The sequence below is a fragment of the Blennius ocellaris genome (genome assembly GCF_963422515.1).
Source record: "Blennius ocellaris genome assembly, chromosome: 18".
NCBI lineage: Eukaryota > Metazoa > Chordata > Actinopteri > Blenniiformes > Blenniidae > Blennius > Blennius ocellaris.
In genome coordinates, this window is record NC_137667.1 from 23,667,770 (window position 1) to 23,692,215 (window position 24,446).

The window sequence follows — 24,446 nt, forward strand, 5'->3', positions numbered from 1 at the left end:
CTCAATGCAGACATACGTCTGACTGCATGGAAACCGGAACACAAGCAGAACTCCAGGTGACCTTGCAGGGCTGGATGTTTCTGCAGTCTTGCTCCAGAGGCCCAGTTTCTCTGTTTACTTTAGTCACAGAACAGAAGCCAACATCTCGGTCGCTGAGCAGCCTCGTGTTTGCAGACGAGTCCCGGCCTCTAACCTGCTGTCCATCAATCGCTAGAGAGAAAAAATAAAACTGTGTGTACGCACCGATGGGTCGTCATCAGTGTAGGCTTGTCATTTGGCCGCCGGCCAAATGAGTTTGTATGTGTGTTCTTAAACATTTGGCTTCCATGTGACGTAATGCTGGTCTGCAATTGGCTACTTAAAGATTCTCCTCTGGCCAATCAATGCTTTTTGTGTCATTCTTCCTCTAATCTGACTGATTAGTCATTACACTTGTCAGTCAAAGCCACTGCCTGGTATCGTATCCGTGTCATTCAAACATACGGAGGCAATCTGAAGAATCGGACAGGAAATGATGGTGGCGGACAAAGTGTCACAAATTTACAAAATAATCCTTTCACAGGGTGTTCGTTGAGGAAAGAAAATAGATGAAGAGGCTTGGACCAGAGCAACCAGACTGAAAGATCCAGCAGCAGGCAGGTGGGCGGAGTTACACTGTTTATGCTAAACACACTTGGCTAGCTGGGCGTGAAGTTAGCACAGCTTTTTACTGCTTCCACTGTCTGCTTTTTCAAAGGACTGAAGTTTAGTGGAGAACAACGGGGGTAAGAGACCTGAAACATCTTTGACAAATGCAAACACCATGAAAGTAGCTTGAGAGTTAGCATTGCTGAACAATGAGATGAGGGTTTATGTTTGAATACTTTATTGTTATGTTGTAATACCCGCCCTACAGTATGCCCCACCCCCCCCCCAAATGTTTTACCATCAGCCGCCACTGGTCATCATACAACCCTGAGGCCCCATGACACAGGTTTTACAGTGAAAAAGGTTTATTCCATGTACTGTGGAAAATGTATGTCAGTAGACATGTATGGTGTATGTAGGGCATCAGGTTAGTATAACCAGGGCGGCTTATCAAGCAGTGTCAGAGCTGGAACTCACCAATTGGTCCTATATATGGGGCACAGTCTAAGAATAGCTGAGGTTTCATTGTTTGGACCTTCTGCCTCCACAGTCTGATGAACTAAGAGGGAAAGCAGACGGACGTGTTGTACCGAGAATCACATTTTGAATTCCTGTCCAACTGTGACTAAATCAAAACAGTGGCTTAAAAGTATTTCTAACAGGGACGGGTGCTGATAAAGATCGTGTGCCTCTGAAGCACGTGGAGATGTAAGAGAACAAAAAGTGTCCGGTGATGAAACAAGTCCAGTTAATCATTAGTCAAAGAATTCAAAACAAACATGACTTGTCGTCTTGTTTTACTGATCACCCACCATCAATGGTGGGTTGAAAGATGTTCCTCACCTTTACAACTCCTGCTGAACTTCAGAAAAGTGACAATTACACTGAGTGGCGATGTATTGATCGGCAATATCAACAAATGGTTCGACATTTAGGCCTCGTTTACTCAACAACGTTTAGAATAGCATAGAACAGAATAGAATTACTTTATTATCCACACAGCGCCGTGTCTTAGGAGCCTGAAAATGTTTTTTTAAATCAGGTGCGAGATCATCAAAATTGGAAAACACCACCTTTGACATGTGGATTGGCAAGGCACACGTGAGCTAAACACGATGATGTCATCGGCCCAGCTCTGTACCTGTAAGGCGTTGTGGAGTTGTGGTGTTGTGGAGCCCTCTCCACAACACCACTCAACAACAACATGGCCGACTGCGTGCTCCAGGTCCAGCTGCAGAAGCTGCTCGTCGCGTTAAGGCCAGATGTTGGATTTCTCGAACACAAGGATGTTTTTTTCACACTCCGTGTCTTCTTCTTCCATTTTTTTATGTATTTCTGTGGAGCTATAGCGCCCCCTATAGGCCTGGAATATGGTCTACAGAGGCCATATTTGGCCAAGGGAAGGAAATGTTGACACCGGGTCTTTCTATGAGGACGGCCATGTGTTGGTCACTGCGCACCACGGCCGTAGTAAATTGATTTATAACTTTACTAGTCATCGTAATAATGATCCAACATGGTTGTCTGTCCACTAGAATGTCTGTGGAAAATGTTCATGTTTGAAGTGAATTGCTCTTTGCTACAAGTTTGTGTGGTTCCATTACGAAAACACACAGTGCCAACCTGTGTCCCGGCATGCTAATAGCAACATTTTTGCCATTTCCGTGTAAACAGACATCGTTTTCAAAACGCGAATGTGAACGCAAAACTTTTCTGAAACAAAAACGATGTGATTTCACTTGGAGCGTTGAAATTGTTATTTGATTGGAAAGACTCAAAAACTCAGAGTCAGCCATTTTCTGGCTCGCTGGATGAAGCAAGAGTATGTGGATGAGTCCCCTGAAGGCCCCGGGGAAACCTGTGAACGCCACATGTATAATAAAAGGCCGAGCATGAAGTCAATCAGAACTGCAAACTCAGTCCCGTGTGACTGTATCATTCCTTTGTCCAACTGCTGCTGCCCCGATGAATCGCCCCTGCTCAACTCAACCATGTGCATGAATGACAACAAGCGGCACGTGTTGCGTTATTGAAACACAAAGATGGAGTTTGAACCCGACACACCCCAGCTGAGGGGCAACAAAGGGAATGTTTACCCCGCCTGGGCCACAACAGGACCAGGGTGGAGAGGAAGAGTGGCCAAAGAGCAGTGGTTCTATTCATAGTTTCAGTAGGCCTCTGTCAAACACACTAACACACCCGACCACCATTCATCTCGCTGGTACCACACAGTGTGTGTGTGTGTGTGGGGGGGGGGGGGGGGGGGGGGGGGCATTCAAGAGGAAAAAGGATTTCCTTGAGCAGATTTTGTGCTCAGCAGAGTCTAATGAAACTAAACAAGCAGAAGTAGTGGGACACACACACACACACACACACACACACACACACACACACACACACACACACACACACACACACACACTTCACGCTGAACTGTGAGCCGGTCAGAACTCTGCAGTGAAGGAAACTTGATGTTCTCAATCATCTGATATTAAACTCTGGGATTTCAGAACAGTTGTGTTTTCTGCAGCCGACAGAGACATAGTCAGAACGTTGTTAAAAAAAAGTAGCATTTTCCAGCATTTCCAAGGAGATGCAATAGTCGTAATCAGTAAAGAAGTTTAGAAGAAATGTTGTTCCTGCCTCTCTTTTGATCTCTCCCATTCACTTTACAATGAAAATTGTTCCGGACATTTAAATCTGCTTTTTGTGTGTCGGTGCTCCCAACCGTCGGGACGAGTTCCTCGCAGAAAAAATTACAGAAAAAGAATCCTAATAATAAAATTCAACGGTCGCCGAGAATAGCATTCTTTGTGTCTTGCCTCTTAAAGAGGCAGGCACAAGAATAATAATTTTAATGATATAATCGCAATAATAATAATAATAATAATCGTAGTTGTATAACTCACTTTCCATCTAAGCAATATCAAAGAGATACAACAAAAACAGCAATCTAAAACAATATAAGTTAGTAAAAAGTAAAAAAAAAAAAAAAATGAGTTATTGGGATCAAAAAGCCACAAAAAAGACATTTAAGAAATAAATGCATAGCGGAGTGTTTTAAAAAAAGTTGCGTTTTTGTCCATTTCCAAAGAGACATTTCCGTTTTCAAAAAGATGAGTTTTCAGTAACTCCGGACTCCCAAAACCTTTCTGTTTTCAGTTGAAAACGTATAAACAGGCGTAGCAAGCCAACAATCCCTGACTGCAGAGCAGAGCAACATTATGGTAATTATTTGGAACGTGGGCGGAGTCAAATGTTTATGGCATTTACGGTATAGAGACTGAAACGGAGAGACGAATCCAACTTTTTTAAGCCCCTGCAGCTCCAATGGGAACCCGTAAGAACAAGAAGAATAGCTGGGCAGTGACGTCAGCCAGCCATCGAACTTGTAGGCCAGCTGGGGGGGGGGTGGGGGGGGGGTGGGGTCCTCTCTGCGCGCTCCGTCTGCTGCCTGGTTGGGGCGTGGCTCTCCGGGGGGGTTTGTCGGGGCCTCCCTGGATCCGGTGGGTCACCGGGTGCCGGAGTGGCGACGTCCGGCCCTGGTGGCCTCGGCCCCCGGGGTGGTGCTGCGGCCCCCCCACAACAGTTCCATTCACATCCAGAGGACAAACCACACACACACACACACACACACACACACACACACACACACACACACACACACACACACACACACACACACACACACACACACACACACACACACACACACACACACACACACACACACACACACACTTCCACTCCTCATTGATGAGATTGTTCTGTTAATTATCAAGTTGTTGTTTGCTTTTGTTGTTGTTGTTGTTGGTGGTGGGTTTTGTTTTGTTTTTTGTTTTTTTTCCTGTTTTTGTTTCGTTCTGTTTGTTTTTCTCTTTTTTTTTTTCCTTTCTTTGTTTTGTGTCATTTTGTTTTTGCTTTTGTTATAATTGTTGTGATTATTTTGGTTTTTGCTCTGTTGTTGCTCAGGCTGGTTTCATCTCATGGCAGTTGGAAAATATTTAGAGCACTGTGATTACTGTATTATTAAAAAGAAAAAAAATGTATGTAGCACTAACAAGGGTATGTATCTCCCCACCCAGTCTATCTCTCTGTCTTTCCTCTCCTCTCCTCTCCTCCATCCTCTCACTCCAACCGGTCTGCAGAATTCCTCCCCCTCTGACTCTGGTTTCTACAAAGGTTTCTCCTTGTTGGGGGAGTTTTTCTTTTCCACAGTCACAAACAAACCTGCTTGCTCATGTGGATATGTTGGGCTTTTCTATTTTCTCTGTAAAAGCAAATTGGAACGACTGTGAGTATTTAAAAATTTCTTTTTTTAATAAAAAAAAATAAAAAAAAGATGATACTGATCAACTTGCCAAACAAGAAGTTTGTCTTGAAGACATAAAAGCCTTAACGAACAGTAGTGTGCAGTCAGGGGCAGAAAATGTCAAAAATGATTTGTCTTTCCTTTTTAATAATTAAAAAGTGATTCTGAAAAGAAAAAAAAAGAAAAACTTGTAGGCCACGCCCCCTCACAGCTGGCACACATCTGTGAAGCAGCGTTTTAACTTTTCAGCTGTACAGCTTATTTCTCACTTCCAGTGTTTTCAGAACCGTATTTCTCTGAAATGTGTCGGTAACAAAAGAGAGACGTTGTGTACAGGCTGCCATGTTGGTCTGGTTTGAGCTGCCGGAGCTGAGTGACGCGTTCAGGTGCAGCCATAAAGCCATATGCTGCCCAAGCACGTCTCCCTCAAACTAAACCCCGGCCAACGTTGACTCTGCCCACATTGGGGCATGTTGGGCTCATCAACGGCACAGCCAGGGGCTTCTCTAGCAAACTTGTATTTTCAAGGGTCCTGCTTTTGGATGTTGGTGATTAAATGGGGTGTCAGCGTTTGGCTTCAGTGGAACGTTTCGGTAAGTCAGAGGTCAGCCGGCATCTGTAGATGAAAACCGGTGAAAACAGGTGGGACAGTAGTAAGTGATGTTAAGTGTCCACATTGTGTTGTAGGAGAGCACAATTCAATGATGCAGTTTATAGGTCATCTTGAGGGTGAAGCTGATGCCTAGTGAGAAAAATTAAATCAACAAGTAAATAAATATGTTGGTCTTTTTAATAATAATGCATTGGTTTTATAAAGCGCTTTGACACTTTACATTGCATGATTCATCCCCTCATATTGGATGGTGTAGCTGTAGCTGCTCTGGAGGAGAGGTCGCTAATCTGACCCCCACCAACCACTCACTCTCTCACTACATTCACCCTCTGACCACCACCAACCACTCACTCTCTCACTACATTCACCCTCTGACCACCACCAACCACTCTCTCTCTCACTACATTCACCCTCTGACCACCACCAACCACTCACTCTCTCACTACATTCACCCTCTGACCACCACCAACCACTCACTCTCTCACTACATTCACCCTCTGACCACCACCAACCACTCACTCTCTCACTACATTCACCCTCTGACCTCCACCAACCACTCTCTCTCTCACTACATTCACCCTCTGACCACCACCAACCACTCACTCTCTCACTACATTCACCCTCTGACCTCCACCAACCACTCACTCTCTCACTACATTCACCCTCTGACCACCACCAACCACTCACTCTCTCACTACATTCACCCTCTGACCACCACCAACCACTCACTCTCTCACTACATTCACCCTCTGACCACCACCAACCACTCACTCTCTCACTACATTCACCTTCTGACCACCACCAACCACTCACTCTCTCACTACATTCACCCTCTGACCCCCACCAACCACTCACTCTCTCACTACATTCACCCTCTGACCACCACCAACCACTCTCTCTCTCACTACATTCACCCTCTGACCACCACCAACCACTCACTCTCTCACTACATTCACCCTCTGACCTCCACCAACCACTCACTCTCTCACTATATTCACCCTCTGACCACCACCAACCACTCACTCTCTCACTACATTCACCCTCTGACCTCCACCAACCACTCACTCTCTCACTACATTCACCCTCTGACCACCACCAACCACTCTCTCTCTCACTACATCCACCCTCTGACCACCACCAACCACTCACTCTCTCACTACATTCACCCTCTGACCACCACCAACCACTCACTCTCTCACTACATTCACCCTCTGACCACCACCAACCACTCTCTCTCTCACTACATTCACCCTCTGACCACCACCAACCACTCACTCTCTCACTACATTCACCCTCTGACCACCACCAACCACTCACTCTCTCACTACATTCACCCTCTGACCACCACCAACCACTCACTCTCTCACTACATTCACCCTCTGACCACCACCAACCACTCTCTCTCTCACTACATTCACCCTCTGACCACCACCAACCTCTCACTCTCTCACTACATTCACCCTCTGACCACCACCAACCACTCACTCTCTCACTACATTCACCCTCTGACCACCACCAACCACTCACTCTCTCACTACGCTCACAGAGGCAGTTTGGGATTCAGCATCTTGCCCAAAGACACTTTGGCATGTGGGCAGGCAGAGATGGGAATCAAACCTGCAACCTTCCGATTAGGAGACGACTGCTCTACCAACCGCCACAACTTCACCCCCACTTTCACTTCCCTTTACAATAGTTTTCTTTCTAGTATAGTCCTATAATGCTCAATAAACCTTGAACCATAGAAATAAGCTTCAACATCACTTTAGGGTTAAACCTTTTTAAAAAAAGTACATTTTAATGACTAAATTGTTCCGTTAACGTGCTACACAAGCAAATCTGTCCTGCACTCCTTGATTTCAAGTGTGCCTTGTGTTTTATATCAACATCACACCTTTATTCTTTATTCGTTCTCTGGTTCTTTTTTCACCTCCCAGTTACCAAAATCGTTTTCTCGTCAAATCAGTATTAAAATCTTAATCCTGGTTAATCGTAGGGGAACTTGGCTGCTCAGTCAGAGTTGTACAACATGTTTTTCGTTATTCAGAACTCATTCTCAGAGTTTGTCAGTGATTCATGTCGTTTCTAATGCAAGTAGTGACACATGAACACATACATCATGTTGTGGGATCCATGAACGTGTGATCAAAGCACAGGAATGTTCTTCGGATGATGGTGCGACTGAAGTGAAGTGATCAGGCAGCTGTGGCTCAGAGGTAAACATCAGCGTAGGAGCGTGGCGTGTTCAGACACATCCACATACTTGTCTGCTCTCTGACAGGTGTACTGCCACTCAGAACCCTCTGATGACGACATGCTGCCGCTGACACGACCAGGAAACCAGCATGAAGTGCTTCCTTTCAGAGGTGATGGGCCGAAAGGGGGACAAGAGGAAGCAATCACCTTTTTTTTAAAAGAGTAAATAGTTGACAGTTGTTGCAAAACTGGAACCACTTGGTTGATATTAGTGCTTGGTGTTAAACTAACAACTGTCCACGTGTTACTGCAGGTTTGGCCCCTTCATTTACCTGTCCTTTTAAAGTGAATACGAAAAACTTTAGTTTTTTGTTTCCATGACAACGGTGCTCAGAGTCACTGAAAACGTAATTTTTTGAAAACCCTCAGACTCCGTCTCCATGGAAACGGAGTTTCATTTTTCTTTGTTTTGTATTGAATTGTTTTGCTATTTTTTTTGTCAATGAATGAAATAAAGATTAACCAACTTTCGCACAAGTGTTTGAAAAACTTTTCAAAAGGCTGACTCTGTCTCCATGGAAACAGGGGAAGACGGGAAGTTTTTAAAACACTCCGACTCAGTCTCCATGGAACTGGAGCAGAACACAACTTGTGTGAAACACTGCTACTGCACATGTGCACCGCAGTGACTCTTCCTCTGCACAAGCACCAGTACAAGGAAGGATTATAGTCACTGTAATAACAATCCAACTTGATCGTCTGTCTACCAGAATGTCCTGTTCTCCCTTTGTTAATGTTTATATCATATTTTCTCTGCTGCATGCGAGTGTGGTTTCATTACAAAAACGCACAACAGCTCCCACTAATGGCCCAAAATGAAAACTGCACCATTTTCAGCTTTTCTGCTGTTTTTGTGTAAAGGGACATCATTGTTATTAAAAAAGGTGTGTTAACGCAACACCTTTTTGAATTGAAAGTGCAAAAACGATGTGTTTTCCCTTGAAACGTTGCTTCCAGACGATGTTTGCAGGGTTAGGGTTAGAGTGCGGTGCTCAATTCATGGAGTTTTAATGGTGATTAGGATTTTGGCTCCAGGCCATCTCAGAATTCATCTAATGGAGGAAAAAGGATGATCTTGTAGAGTCGATGAACAGGAATTGTTCAAACATGTTCAAACTTTATTCTCCATTAATCCACACTTCTCAGCAACTCTTCTTCAACATGAGATCAGCGTCACACGCTGTTACACCAAAATACTACAGACCGGAAACCCCGCCTCTCTACAAAATAAAGCTCCCCACTGTGGTGATCAGTTAAGGTCATAATTCACCCAGTTACCGTGGGGCGGTGGGGAACTTTATTTTGTAGACAGGAAGTCGCTACACGACAGATGGAGAGATGAGAGAAAAATAGAGCGAAAAGAAAAGCGTTTCTGAGAAGTGTGTTAGAATGGAGGGAAAAGTTTGGAGTTCCTTGCTTCATCGGCTCGACACCGCCACTATTTTATTTTGGAACAATTTATCAAAGTATTTATGTTGGACTTATTTATTGAAGTATATCTATCTCTTATTGTATTTTATTTATGCCTTGTTTTCGAGATTGAGTGCAAGTACAACAGTAGTACAACAGTTTATTTTTTACGACGACATTACAAGATATTTTCATATACTTAACAGGCGTCTTTTTTTAAACATGTTCAATGAACGCTGTTCCAAGTTCAAAGACATCGTCGTGTAAATAATGGTGATTTCAATATTGCCCATAATAATGGTGATTAGGATTCTTCCATAATGGAGCCGCCACTCTGTAAAGTGACGAATGGTTGAAACCACCGCCACCGCTCTTCTGAACACAGCTATTTGTCTGAACGAGGGCCGACAGTCGGGGGAGGTGGTTTGGAGGTGACCCCCCCCCCCCCCCCCCCCCCCCCCCCGTTCTGAGGTGAATCACAGGAAACGGCCGCCGAGCGCCTCTTCCTGCTTTTCTTCTGTGTGTCGCTCAGGAGGGAGAGCGTCTGTCGTCGCGCTCGCTGACGTCAAAGAGGCGAAGCAAAGCCAAACACACAAACAACAGAAGCGGACATGTTAGACGGTCAGGACCACCAGCTAGCGCCGCTGCTGCTAATCACAGCGCAGATTAAACCTCACTAGACCCTCCAACCTCCATCCACATCAAGGTACCATGAAGGGTTTGACTCCACACACATCCTGAGCACGGACCGCCAGAGGACACACACTGTGAATACTGCAGCAGGATGTGGGTCAACGACCTTTAGCTCCTGATAGAGACAAATACAGTGTTGATCTTCTGGCAGGCGGAACTCTTTTACCTGCACAACACACACGCTTACTTCAGAGACACACATTGAACACTGCAGGATTAAACACAAATGTGAAACAATTTGTCCCAAAAAGTACAATTCTGCAGCAGAAAGCACACGCAGACCTGTTGATAATATTTTGTACTTTACTGCTAATACTGTACTGTTACCAGAAATAGCCACGGCAACACGTGGATTCATCCACGGCTGAAAATATTCTGAGAGTCATGTTTTTGAGGGTCCAGGCAGAGGTGGAGTGTTATTTTACTCTCCTCAAATCAACCACACGCCGGTTTGATTGTCGGTGTGGAGCGTGCATGTTCTCCCTGCTCATACATGGAGCGCTTTAATATTATTATTATTGTTTAGGAGTTTCCTGTTTCTGGTGAATTCACTAGATTTAGGCCCCATTTAAACAACAACATTTTCAAGTGAAAACTGAAAACCTTTGTTGCATTGTGGGTGTCCGTTTACTGGACAAAGGTGCTCAGACTTTCTAAGAAAGCCACTTTTTGAAAACGGTTTCTATGGTTGAGCTTGAAGAAAATGGTCAGACTCCATGTCTGTGGAAACTGACAGTTTTTCAAAACACTCAGGAAACCATGGACATGGAGGGAAATGCAAGTTTGTTTTTTTAAACATTCCATCCAATGGTAAACACAACTTTTCAATAACAACAAAAAAGTCAGACTCCATTTCCATGTAGAGCGCAGAAAACGCAACTTTTCTGAAAGGTACATTTGTGGAAAGAAACAGCAACTGCAACTGCAACTGCAACTGCAACCCCGGACATCTCATCCCCAGACAGTACTCTCAGAGGACATCTCATCCCCAGACAGTACTCTCAGAGGACATCTCATCCCCAGACAGCTCCCTCAGAGGACATCTCATCCCCAGACAGTACTCTCAGAGGACATCTCATCCCCAGACAGTACTCTCAGAGGACATCTCATCTCCAGACAGCTCCCTCAGAGGACATCTCATCCCCAGACAGCACTCTCAGAGGACATCTCATCCCCAGACAGCTCCCTCAGAGGACATCTCATCCCCAGACAGCACTCTCAGAGGACATCTCATCCCCAGACAGCTCCCTCAGAGGACATCTCATCCCCAGACAGCTCCCTCAGAGGACATCTCATCCCCAGACAGTACTCTCAGAGGACATCTCATCCCCAGACAGTACTCTCAGAGGACATCTCATCCCCAGACAGCTCCCTCAGAGGACATCTCATCCCCAGACAGCACTCTCAGAGGACATCTCATCCCCAGACAGCTCCCTCAGAGGACATCTCATCCCCAGACAGCTCCCTCAGAGGACATCTCATCCCCAGACAGTACTCTCAGAGGACATCTCATCCCCAGACAGTACTCTCAGAGGACATCTCATCCCCAGACAGCTCCCTCAGAGGACATCTCATCCCCAGACAGCTCCCTCAGAGGACATCTCATCCCCAGACAGTACTCTCAGAGGACATCTCATCCCCAGACAGTACTCTCAGAGGACATCTCATCCCCAGACAGCTCCCTCAGAGGACATCTCATCCCCAGACAGCACTCTCAGAGGACATCTCATCCCCAGACAGCTCCCTCAGAGGACATCTCATCCCCAGACAGCTCCCTCAGAGGACATCTCATCCCCAGACAGTACTCTCAGAGGACATCTCATCCCCAGACAGTACTCTCAGAGGACATCTCATCCCCAGACAGCACTCTCAGAGGACATCTCATCCCCAGACAGCTCCCTCAGAGGACATCTCATCCCCAGACAGCTCCCTCAGAGGACATCTCATCCCCAGACAGCTCCCTCAGAGGACATCTCATCCCCAGACAGTACTCTCAGAGGACATCTCATCTCCAGACAGCTCCCTCAGAGGACATCTCATCCCCAGACAGTATTCTCAGAGGACATCTCATCCCCAGACAGCTCCCTCAGAGGACATCTCATCCCCAGACAGCTCCCTCAGAGGACATCTCATCCCCAGACAGTACTCTCAGAGGACATCTCATCTCCAGACAGCTCCCTCAGAGGACATCTCATCCCCAGACAGTACTCTCAGAGGACATCTCATCCCCAGACAGCTCCCTCAGAGGACATCTCATCCCCAGACAGTACTCTCAGAGGACATCTCATCCCCAGACAATACTCTCAGAGGACATCTCATCCACAGACAGCTCCCTCAGAGGACATCTCATCCCCAGACAGTACTCTCAGAGGACATCTCATCCCCAGACAGCTCCCTCAGAGGACATCTCATCCCCAGACAGTACTCTCAGAGGACATCTCATCCCCAGACAGTACTCTCAGAGGACATCTCATCCCCAGACAGTATTCTCAGAGGACATCTCATCCCCAGACAGTACTCTCAGAGGACATCTCATCCACAGACAGCTCCCTCAGAGGACATCTCATCCCCAGACAGTACTCTCAGAGGACATCTCATCCCCAGACAGCTCCCTCAGAGGACATCTCATCCCCAGACAGTACTCTCAGAGGACATCTCATCCCCAGACAGTACTCTCAGAGGACATCTCATCCACAGACAGCTCCCTCAGAGGACATCTCATCCCCAGACAGTACTCTCAGAGGACATCTCATCCCCAGACAGTACTCTCAGAGGACATCTCATCCCCAGACAGTACTCTCAGAGGACATCTCATCCCCAGACAGTACTCTCAGAGGACATCTCATCCCCAGACAGTATTCTCAGAGGACATCTCATCCCCAGACAGTACTCTCAGAGGACATCTCATCCACAGACAGTATTCTCAGAGGACATCTCATCCCCAGACAGTACTCTCAGAGGACATCTCATCCACAGACAGCTCCCTCAGAGGACATCTCATCCCCAGACAGTACTCTCAGAGGACATCTCATCCCCAGACAGCACTCTCAGAGGACAACAGACTCAGGTTCTGTTGAATTCTGAGATTTCAGAATTCTTTGGATAAAATAAATTCTGTACAATGTCCTTTTCCATATTATTTCTAATTGATATTACATATACGTTTCATATATAGTCCATATATATTTAATATGGTATCATATGGCTATTTATTCTGGTGAAGAATGGTCTTCTTCACACACGACGCCCCCCCCCCCCCCCCCCCCATACTCCAGCACTGCCTTGTGCTGCAGGTTCCAGCTCTCTAATGACTATCAGTCATATTTTAATCATGTTTATCATGTAACGTCGATACTGTAGGACCCCCGCAGCTTGTTAACATGTCGGAGGGCGGAGTTACGTGATGCACCTGAACGCATCACTCAAAGCGGTCAGCTACAAAGCAGCATTATCCCGTTCTGACATCAGGGAACTACAATGTCTTTACACTGTTATAAAGATGTATTAGTCCTGAGGTTGATGTCAAAAGTTCTCCATGTGTAATCACGCAGTTTTAAAAAGAAACCAGTGTTTAAAGTTGGTATTATTGTTACTGGCGTAACGATATCTTTGTCATGTGAGATGCGTTTGAGTCACATGTAAGCTGCTGGTTCCAAACCACACAGTTGGTTAAGACTCTCGATAAAACAATAGTAGAAGCTTAAAAGAATCTTAACATATTCAGTAAAATCAGGTAGCTTACGTAAAAAGAAGAGGCGCTGTGTTGCTTTCATAGCGACGTTACTGGAATCAGAGCGCCAACTCAAGTCATGAGAAAGAGTCGTGCCCAAGAATTGACATTTCTCAAATTGACATCGTGATCAAAACTCCCCCGTGTAAAAGCAAAACGTTTCTTTAACGGAATGAACACAAAAAAAGCATGAACAACTTTTCACTTGAAACATGGTGCCAACAGGGCGCCAGTGTCACTGGGATGGACACGACGAGGGGAGGAGGAACTCCCAGCATGAACACACATATCAAACGTGTTCAGTTTAATGTGGCTCCTCTGTGCAGGTTGTGACTTGACTCCAGGCGGTGAAACAAACCAGAGCCGTCACTGAGCAATTGGATGGATTTGTGTTCAGTAGTAATTTTGAGTTCATAAAACTGTCAACGCTAACAGCTGCTACCGAGCGCCTCAACGACGTCTGCAGAGCAACGCTCAAAGCCAAACGTGCAGCTTCTTCGGTTTGCAGAATCGGAGCGTTTCTGTTCATTCTGGCGAGGCGCAGGACGAAGCTCGCCACCTGTGGCTTCACTGGAATCCTTTGGGGACAAAAGGTGGAGCCGATTGACGCTGGCAGCTCTTTTCAATCAGGACAAAAGTGTGAAGGTCAGACGTGCTTTTAGTGGCACCTTGGCCACATCACAGCGGCCCTCTGACACTGCACACAGTGGGGGGGTCCCACCTCTGTGGAGGGCGGCCATTGTTCCACGCTCTACTTCAGCCAGCGCCGCTTTGTCTCTGCCGCCAAATGACAGTGTGTTGGTATGCATGATGTGTGTGAGAGTTGGGCCCGATGTAATGCTCACGTTCTTCTCACCGCAGTAAATAAAAGTGATGTGGGAGCTGGCGAGACACACGCTGCCTGTCACAGCGCCACAATGAACCGGACAGTTAAAATTGACATGCCTTTCCTCAGAGTCTATTCAATTTGGAAACGACTCATGACCTCGGAAAATATCCCCAATATCTAATCATTTGCAGTCAGAGTTCCTTCAAAATATTTAAAAAAGTTACTATCAGACAAACTTGTTCTCAATGTAAAACAGAACTAAGGGGCTTTTCACAAACATTGCAGATCAGACAACAATAATACAGAACATCAGCCTGTGGGCATCATTTTAATCAAATTTACAATCAGAGAACACAATTCCTGACACTCTTCTTTTTAATAGAAGAAAGACCAGAAAAATCCGCCATGTAAAGAACGATTACTGCCCCAAAAGACACGTCGCAGCAGCAACACTCCAGCAGCTGCCAGCCGAAACCTCCACTTAATTAAAAACAAGCCTCCATCACAGCCGACTGTGGACGTTTACAGCTGACCTGGTAGCTGCTGTTGCTGCTTTTATTGCTTTATGACGCCCTGTCATGAATAAGAACACTTGGCTGAGCGCCGTGGCTCAGTGCAGGAATGCAAATCCCACACAGCTGCCAGGCAACCACGCTGGCGTGGCTTTAAAACGGTGCGTGGACAACTCGTCCCCGGAAGACTCGTCTGCGGACAAGTCGTCCTCAAAACTGCAAACCTGGACAACTCGTCCTCAGGATTCCGGACAGCTCGTCCACAACGATTGTTTTTCAGCATAATTGGTTTGAAAGATTGGATTTCAAAGTATATTTAACACATTTGGAAGGATTATTAACTGTATCTGAATATTATTCTGTATATTTGACACAATAATAAAGTTAAAACACCACTTTAACGTGTCGGAAGCTTTCTGACACGTTAACGAGCTGCGGGGCTCGTACAGTTCGCGACATTACATGCTTTTTCAGCATTATTGCATATTTTTGAAGGCTTATTTTTGTCATGTTTTCCTCCTGTTGTAGAGCCGTAAGATCTATCGCAGCTGCCGCCATTTTTAATGTTTTGCGCTTTCCTAGTGGACCAGCAGTGTCGAGCATACCAGCTTGATGCATGCGATTGAGACGCAGCGCGCATAACAACAATATCATTACGCCCGTTAAACTAGTGCCGACTTTAAACACTGGTTTTGAAAAAAACTGCAGGATTACAAATGGAGAACTTTTGACATCTCGCTCAGGACTAATATATCTTTGTAACAGTGTAAAGACATTGTAGTGTCTCGATGTCGGAACGGAATAACGCCTTCGTAGCTGACAGCTTTGAATAATGCGTCATGTGCATCATGTAAGAGCGTCTTCCGATGGCGACTTTTAATGATAAACATGATTAAAATATGACAGATACAGTCATTAACACCTGGAACCTGCAGCGCAGCACAAGGCAGTGCTGATGTTTCGGTGGGGGGTGCAAACGAGAATAAAAAAACATATACCATACTAAATATATATGCACAGATATATGAAACATATATACCATTTCAATTAAAAAATAATATGCAAAACTACATTGTGCAAGATTTATTTTCTCCCAAAAATTATGAAATCTCATCCGTGGAGGAGTTGTTCGCTGAGGGTTCTGTCTGAGGACGAGTTGTCCCGGGTTGCAGTCTTGTGGACAAGTGGTCGTCCGGGGACGAGTTGTCCTAGAATCCTTTAAAACAAAGTAAAGCACAATATAACTGGAGGTTCACTCTGTCAGCTGGCAACCTGCAGGCAAAGCAAACTGATCCACCTGGAAGGTTTTGGAAGGTTTTTTTTAAATGTATATAGTATTTTTAAGTAACTAAAGTGGCCCATAATTGTGAACTGCTTGTTTTTGAGCCAAATTAAAGCTGATTCTATCTGGGAAAACAAAATATGCTGATCTGCTTGAACTCTTCCACTGTTACGGTCCGTCTCCTGGTTCCCGGCTCTCACTTGGCTCCGTTAACGGTGGAAAAACAACCAGTTATTTGGCGGTGCTCATTTAAGAACCGGCCCTCAACTAGAACCTGGTTCTTTCTGGAGGAAAAGCCCTTTAGGTGAACCAAGTTCCTGGTGTGGACGACAGACCAGACACATCTGGTTTAGGTGAACCAGGTTCCTGGTGTGGACGACAGGTCAGAAACATCTGGTTTAGGTGAACCAGGTTCCTGGTGTGGACGACAGGCCAGAAACATCTGGTTTAGTTGAACCAGGTTCCTGGTGTGGACGACAGACCAGAAACATCTGGTTCAGGTGAAACAGGTTCCTGGTGTGGATGACAGGCCAGAAACATCTGGTTTAGGTGAACCAGGTTCCCGGTGTGGACGACAGACCAGAAACATCTGGTTCAGGTGAAACAGGTTCCTGGTGTGGATGACAGGCCAGAGACATCTGGTTTAGGTGAACCAGGTTCCCGGTGTGGATGACAGGCCAGAAACATCTGGTTCAGGTGAACCAGGTTCCCGGTGTGGACGACAGGCCAGAAACATCTGGTTCAGGTGAACCAGGTTCCTGGTGTGGACGACAGGCCAGAAACATCTGGTTCAGGTGAACCAGGTTCCTGGTGTGGACGACAGGCCAGGAACATCTGGTTTAGGTGAACCAGGTTCCTGGTGTGGACGACAGACCAGACACATCTGGTTTAGGTGAACCAGGTTCCTGGTGTGGACGACAGGCCAGAAACATCTGGTTTAGGTGAACCAGGTTCCTGGTGTGGACGACAGACCAGACACATCTGGTTTAGGTGAACCAGGTTCCTGGTGTGGACGACAGGCCAGAAACATCTGGTTTAGGTGAACCAGGTTCCCGGTGTGGACGACAGGCCAGACACATCTGGTTTAGGTGAACCAGGTTCCCGGTGTGGACGACAGGCCAGACACATCTGGTTTAGGTGAACCAGGTTCCTGGTGTGGACGACAGGCCAGAAACATCTGGTTCAGGTGAACCAGGTTCCTGGTGTGGACGACAGGTCAGAAACATCTGGTTCAGGTGAACCAGGTCCCTGGTGTGGACGACAGGCCAGAAACATCTGGTTCAGGTGAACCAGGTCCCTGGTGTGGACGACAGGCCAGAAACATCTGGTTCAGGTGAACCAGGTTCCTGGTGTGGACGACAGGCCAGAAACATCTGGTTTAGGTGAACCAGGTTCCTGGTGTGGACGACAGGCCAGAAACATCTGGTTTAGGTGAACCAGGTTCCTGGTGTGGACGACAGGCCAGAAACATCTGGTTTAGGTGAACCAGGTTCCTGGTGTGGACGACAGGCCAGAAACATCTGGTTTAGGTGAACCAGGTTCCTGGTGTGGACGACAGGTCAGAAACATCTGGTTCAGGTGAACCAGGTCCCTGGTGTGGACGACAGGCCAGAAACATCTGGTTTAGGTGAACCAGGTTCCTGGTGTGGACGACAGGCCAGAAACATCTGGTTTAGGTGAACCAGGTTCCTGGTGTGGACGACAGGCCAGAAACATCTGGTTTAGGTGAACCAGGTCCCTGGTGTGGACGACAGGCCAGAAACATCTGGTTCAGGTGAACCAGGTCCCTGGTGTGGACGACAGGCCAGAAACATCTGGTTCAGGTGAACCAGGTCCCTGGTGTGGACGACAGGCCAGAAACATCTGGTTTAGGTGAACCAGGTTCCTGGTGTGGACGACAGGCCAGAAACATCTGGTTTAGTTGAACCAGGTTCCTGGTGTGGACGACAGGCCAGAAACATCTGGTTCAGGTGAACCAGGTCCCTGGTGTGGACGACAGGCCAGAAACATCTGGTTTAGGTGAACCAGGTTCCTGGTGTGGACGACAGGCCAGAAACATCTGGTTTAGGTGAACCAGGTCCCTGGTGTGGACGACAGGCCAGAAACATCTGGTTCAGGTGAACCAGGTCCCTGGTGTGGACGACAGGCCAGAAACATCTGGTTCAGGTGAACCAGGTCCCTGGTGTGGACGACAGGCCAGAAACATCTGGTTTAGGTGAACCAGGTTCCTGGTGTGGACGACAGGCCAGAAACATCTGGTTTAGTTGAACCAGGTTCCTGGTGTGGACGACAGGCCAGAAACATCTGGTTTAGGTGAACCAGGTTCCTGGTGTGGACGACAGGCCAGAAACATCTGGTTTAGGTGAACCAGGTCCCTGGTGTGGACGACAGGCCAGAAACATCTGGTTCAGGTGAACCAGGTCCCTGGTGTGGACGACAGGCCAGAAACATCTGGTTTAGGTGAACCAGGTTCCTGGTGTGGACGACAGGCCAGAAACATCTGGTTTAGGTGAACCAGGTCCCTGGTGTGGACGACAGGCCAGAAACATCTGGTTTAGGTGAACCAGGTTCCTGGTGTGGACGACAGGCCAGAAACATCTGGTTTAGGTGAACCAGGTCCCTGGTGTGGACGACAGGCCAGAAACATCTGGTTCAGGTGAACCAGGTCCCTGGTGTGGACGACAGGCCAGAAACATCTGGTTTAGGTGAACCAGGTTCCTGGTGTGGACGACAGGCCAGAAACATCTGGTTTAGGTGAACCAGGTTCCTGGTGTGGACGACAGGTCAGAAACATCTGGTTCAGGTGAACCAGGTCCCTGGTGTGGACGACAGGCCAGAAACATCTGGTTTAGGTGAACCAGGTTCCTGGTGTGGACGACAGGCCAGAAACATCTGGTTTAGGTGAACCAGGTTCCTGGTGTGGACGACAGGCCAGAAACATCTGGTTTAGGTGAACCAGGTCCCTGGTGTGGACGACAGGCCAGAAACATCTGGTTCAGGTGAACCAGGTCCCTGGTGTGGACGACAGGCCAGAAACATCTGGTTCAGGTGAACCAGGTCCCTGGTGTGGACGACAGGCCAGAAACATCTGGTTTAGGTGAACCAGGTTCCTGGTGTGGACGACAGGCCAGAAACATCTGGTTTAGTTGAACCAGGTTCCTGGTGTGGACGACAGGCCAGAAACATCTGGTTCAGGTGAACCAGGTCCCTGGTGTGGACGACAGGCCAGAAACATCTGGTTTAGGTGAACCAGGTTCCTGGTGTGGACGACAGGCCAGAAACATCTGGTTTAGGTGAACCAGGTCCCTGGTGTGGACGACAGGCCAGAAACATCTGGTTCAGGTGAACCAGGTCCCTGGTGTGGACGACAGGCCAGAAACATCTGGTTCAGGTGAACCAGGTCCCTGGTGTGGACGACAGGCCAGAAACATCTGGTTTAGGTGAACCAGGTTCCTGGTGTGGACGACAGGCCAGAAACATCTGGTTTAGTTGAACCAGGTTCCTGGTGTGGACGACAGGCCAGAAACATCTGGTTTAGGTGAACCAGGTTCCTGGTGTGGACGACAGGCCAGAAACATCTGGTTTAGGTGAACCAGGTCCCTGGTGTGGACGACAGGCCAGAAACATCTGGTTCAGGTGAACCAGGTCCCTGGTGTGGACGACAGGCCAGAAACATCTGGTTTAGGTGAACCAGGTTCCTGGTGTGGACGACAGGCCAGAAACATCTGGTTTAGTTGAACCAGGTTCCTGGTGTGGACGGACCCTTAGTAAAATAGAATTATGTCCAAAAAGGAGTGGAAGAAGAATAACTTATTAAATCACACCCCTTCTCCATAAATAAATAATATATATTAGGACAATTATATTAAGGGTAATTATCAATTGAAAATAAATGAATTAAAGAAAATCTAATAATATAATTATATATCATATTTAATATATATATAATCATGTACAGTGATGATTATAGAATGATATTATTGGAAATATAACAAATAAAGAGATACATGTATTCTATTACCATAGACTAAATACTTGGAGACGTGTGTATACACATGCAGTACCCACATGTAGAAACGGCCTCATCTGCACAACTGAAATGTCATTTCATTTCATTTCAATTATTTATTTTGCACAATTTCACATATATAACATGTGATGTTGATATGTGCAATGAATTAGCAAAATCATGAAAAAATGGACTCCCAAGGAGCTTGTCATGTTGGGGTCCAACCCTCCACCCCCCAGTGCAGACTGTGCTGTATTTTAAAGCAAAAAATGTCTCAGCCACAAACCAGGTTCCCAAGAACAGAGTTAATGAGCAGTGATGAATGAGGACTAATCGGTGCAATATATACACATACATACATAGATATACACATATAGAACAAACCCATTCCCTTACAAATGTGACCCTAAAATTAAAGGAAAAGAATAAATGATTCTACATTTCTATGCGTTGACCTCTTTACCTGAGGTTCTCTCCTAAAGTGCAGCGATTTAAACAATTAAATGCCAACATCTAGAACCTGATTATGAAAAACCCAACAGCTTGAAAACATTTGACTTTTCAGACATCTGGCAGAGGTTTCCTCTCCTTCTGAAAAGTGAGGATTCATGACAGATTACGTCTGAACGGTGTTTGTGCAGCGCAGCCACGGGTAAATCATGCCTGTTTATGTGTTGTCATGCGGGGAAAGGCCAAAGCGTTTCCACACGATGGAGCTCCTCTTGGGCACCACCTCCCCGGTTCCCCTTCAGCCACGCCTCCTCGCTATACAACCACACACACACACCTGGTAATCCGCTATGATCTGTTGGTCAGGTGCCCGTGAAACATCTGATATGACATAGAACTGTGACATGTACAATGTGTTCTCCAGACAATTCTAGGCTCTCTCTGCGTTGTCAGACTACAGCATGTTGGAATCCGTCAGGGTCTAATAACACCATATCACAGCCCTACCATGAACTAGCAAAAGCTTCCTGTATCAATTCATTTTCTTTCCTCAAGCTTTTTCAGTCTGATAAAAACTGAGAAAAGCAAATAAAACACACCAAATCATAGTAGTAGGAAGTACTTTATCATCTCCAATTGGAGAAATCCGGCTATTAAAATCATTGTTTACATGACAACGAAGGGAAAATGTAAAACGCTACGGTGCTTGGAGCCACCAAAAATGAAACTTTTTGAAAACAGCTCCCAGGGTGAAAGCTTTTAACAATGCTGTCTCCATGGAAACGGGGGGAAAACACAACTTTTTACAAATGCTGAGGCTCCGTCTCCGTGTCGACGGCAGAAACGCTGCTTGTGAAAACCACAGCCAGTCAATAGTTGTTTATAGTATATTGTCTATGGATGCACATGTGGTTTGACTATAAAAACAATCACCAGCACCCACTAGTGGCCCAACATAAAAAAAAACATTTTTTCAGTGTTTCTGCCGTTTCCGAGAAACGGACTTCGTTTTCAAAACGTTGGTGTGTAATGGCTAAACTTTTCTTAAACAAAAAAGCTTCTTTTTGAAATGCTGTGTAACCGAACCTGGACTAAAACACATCCAACTGTTCAGAACATTTTTTTTATTTTATCCATCAAACTTTTAACAATCAAATTCACACATACAGACTCCAACCAACTGCAAATGGTTTTTGTGATAAAGACAAAAACTCAGAAAATAAAAGCCCACAACCTTTGCAAAGCTGGACTCAAACAGGGAATTTAGTCATTGTGATAACTGTGCTAACCACTACACCTAAAAACTGATTATAAATGTAAGTGGCACAATGTTTTAGGTTAGATTTATCTTCACCTTCACACAACTGAAAACACATTAACACACTAGTTTTTTGATCATTTAACTTTTAACTGAAAAATGATGATGAAACTTCTACAAGATTAAAAGTGCTATGTCTTCAACCAGCTGCAATGATCCATAGTTTTCCACCAAGAAAACACATTTAAAATCTTTCATTTTATCATCTTATCCTTTCTGACAATTGGCCAATTTTAAAAACAACAACCAAATATCTTCCAAATCTAAACAAACTCAGCTGCTGTTTAAGCTCCAATGTCACGTGCCTTAATTTAAGACAACAATTAGTGAAGCCATTAAAACGAAGGCCTCACTGTGTTGATACTAAATTACATGAAAAGTGTGAAAAGTGAGGGAAGGAAACCAGAAAAAAAAAAAAAAAAGTAAAAAAAGTTTAGAGCGTCCAGAAAGTGAGCCATCCGAAAACATAAGGTGTCACTATTTGGCAGCCGTCCTACCTCTCATCCAGTCCACCACTTGTTGCGGGCTCCACTTCGCGACGGACTCCATGTCGGTTCACACCGAATCCTCCGCCACTTCACACGAGCCCCTTCCACCCGGAGCGACCAGCCGCCGCGCCGGCGACCACCGGAGCGCCGCTGATCGGTAGACACAAGCCCGGTTTGGATGAGCCGCCCTACCGAGCGACCGGCCGACCGCTGACTGACCGAGAGAGCAGAGCTCTGAGCGGGGAGGCGTGTGGGCGGGGCCCCGCTGAGCTTTCAACCAATCACAAGCCAGTATGCAAATTAGGACTTCAGGTGGCGTATAATCGTCATCATCAACAACAACAACAACAATAATAATAATAATAATAATAATAATAATAATGTTTAGATATTTACATGTTTACATATTTAAATTCTTTAATTTTATAATTCCTGCACCTTTTTACCTTGAGCCGTTTGTGTTACCCCTGGGGAGGAATAAAGCTCTATCCTATTCTATTCTATTCTATTCTAAATAATAATAATAATAATAATAATAATAATAATAATAATAATAATAATAATAATTGTGACCGTTCACGCCCCACGCCGGGTGACCACGCCCCCCGCCCTCCGGTGGTCTCTGGAGGATGCAGTTCCAGGTTTGTGACAGGATGTAGGCCCCCTCATCCTGCTTCCTGACTTCACCGGCCTCCTTCATCCCGTCCTCTCCACTGTGACGACCCTTCCCTCATTTCAGGTCATGACGAGGTCGTTTGTTCTGCAGTGGTCCATGATGCTGATTCACCATTTTCTTCTTCTGCCGTGTCTTTTTTTGATCTCACGAGTCATCCTGCTGTTTCTTTTACACTTTGTTTGATGTTCTTTCTTTCTTATATTAAAGGATCTGCCTGTTTCACCGATGTATGTTTTATTACATGATTTACATCAGGCTTCCCCAGTTCCGGGCCTGGAGGTCCGGTGTCCTGCGTGTTTTAGGTTTCTCCCAGTTGCAACACACCTGAATGCAATAAGGGCCTCGTTACTTGCCTTGTTTATAAGCTTGACGATGACGTCAACATCAGATTGAGGCGTGCTGAAGTTGGGAGAGAGCGAAAACCTGCAGGACACCGGACCTCGAGACCCGGAATTGGGGAAGCCTGATTTACATGGATTTCTTATTTTACGTTTCATTTGTTGTCCGGGTCTATTTGATCTTTTGGGTGTATGAAGAGCTCTTGGAGTTTAATGTGTGGTTTCACTGCTGTGCTGTTTGTTCATCATCTGTTGTCTGAGATCTGTTATTTCTTGGATGTCTGGGATAGTGATCTGGTTTTTGCTCTCATCTGGTTTTTCCGAATGTTTTGCATGAAACATGTCAGCCAGGTAAAAACATTTTCCTGAATTTATCAGTTGTTCAAAAAAGAATTCAAACATATGTAGTCAGAATGACAAAATTAACATTATCCAACTAATAATAATAATAATAATAGCTATTAATCCAACTTACAAATCTATAGTCTCAGAAGAAAATAAGAGTTTATTCAATGTGGAGAAACTCACAAAGACATTTTTATTTTTTCATTGTAGAATTGATATATAATCAGTGAAGAGGGTGGTGAAGGCTGCAGAGATGATCATTGGGTCTCATTGCCACCAATAAGGGATGTGGCAGGAAATCGTTGCCTGTGAAGGGCCCTGAGGACCACCCACCCTGCCGGGGACCTCATTTTATCGCAGGGATTATAAAGTATTTTGTCTAGGTACTTTTTGTGTTTTACCATTGATGCTGCATCGAAATGTTGTTCTGCTGTGTATCTCTGATGTAAATTGTCATATTGACAGTTATCTAATTAATTTTAAAGCTAATTTTAAGTTTTTCCATTTTAATTTCGCATTAATTTTATTTCAAAGAGGACAAATCTTTGACATCACCTT

General features: G+C 45.6%; 1 protein-coding gene across 2 annotated transcripts in view; it reads right to left on the bottom strand.

The window, feature by feature from the left end:
* Positions 1–22,654, bottom strand: part of LOC308143338 (connector enhancer of kinase suppressor of ras 3-like) — a 52,372-nt gene extending 29,718 nt beyond the window's left edge. For both annotated transcript variants that reach the window (XM_080514082.1, XM_080514081.1), the window contains exon 1: positions 22,539–22,654. In XM_080514082.1, coding sequence (XP_080370208.1) covers positions 22,539–22,590 — 52 coding nt within the window. In that variant the 5' untranslated portion in view covers positions 22,591–22,654. The remainder of the gene's footprint in view (positions 1–22,538) is intronic.
* Positions 22,655–24,446: the final 1,792 nt, after the last annotated feature.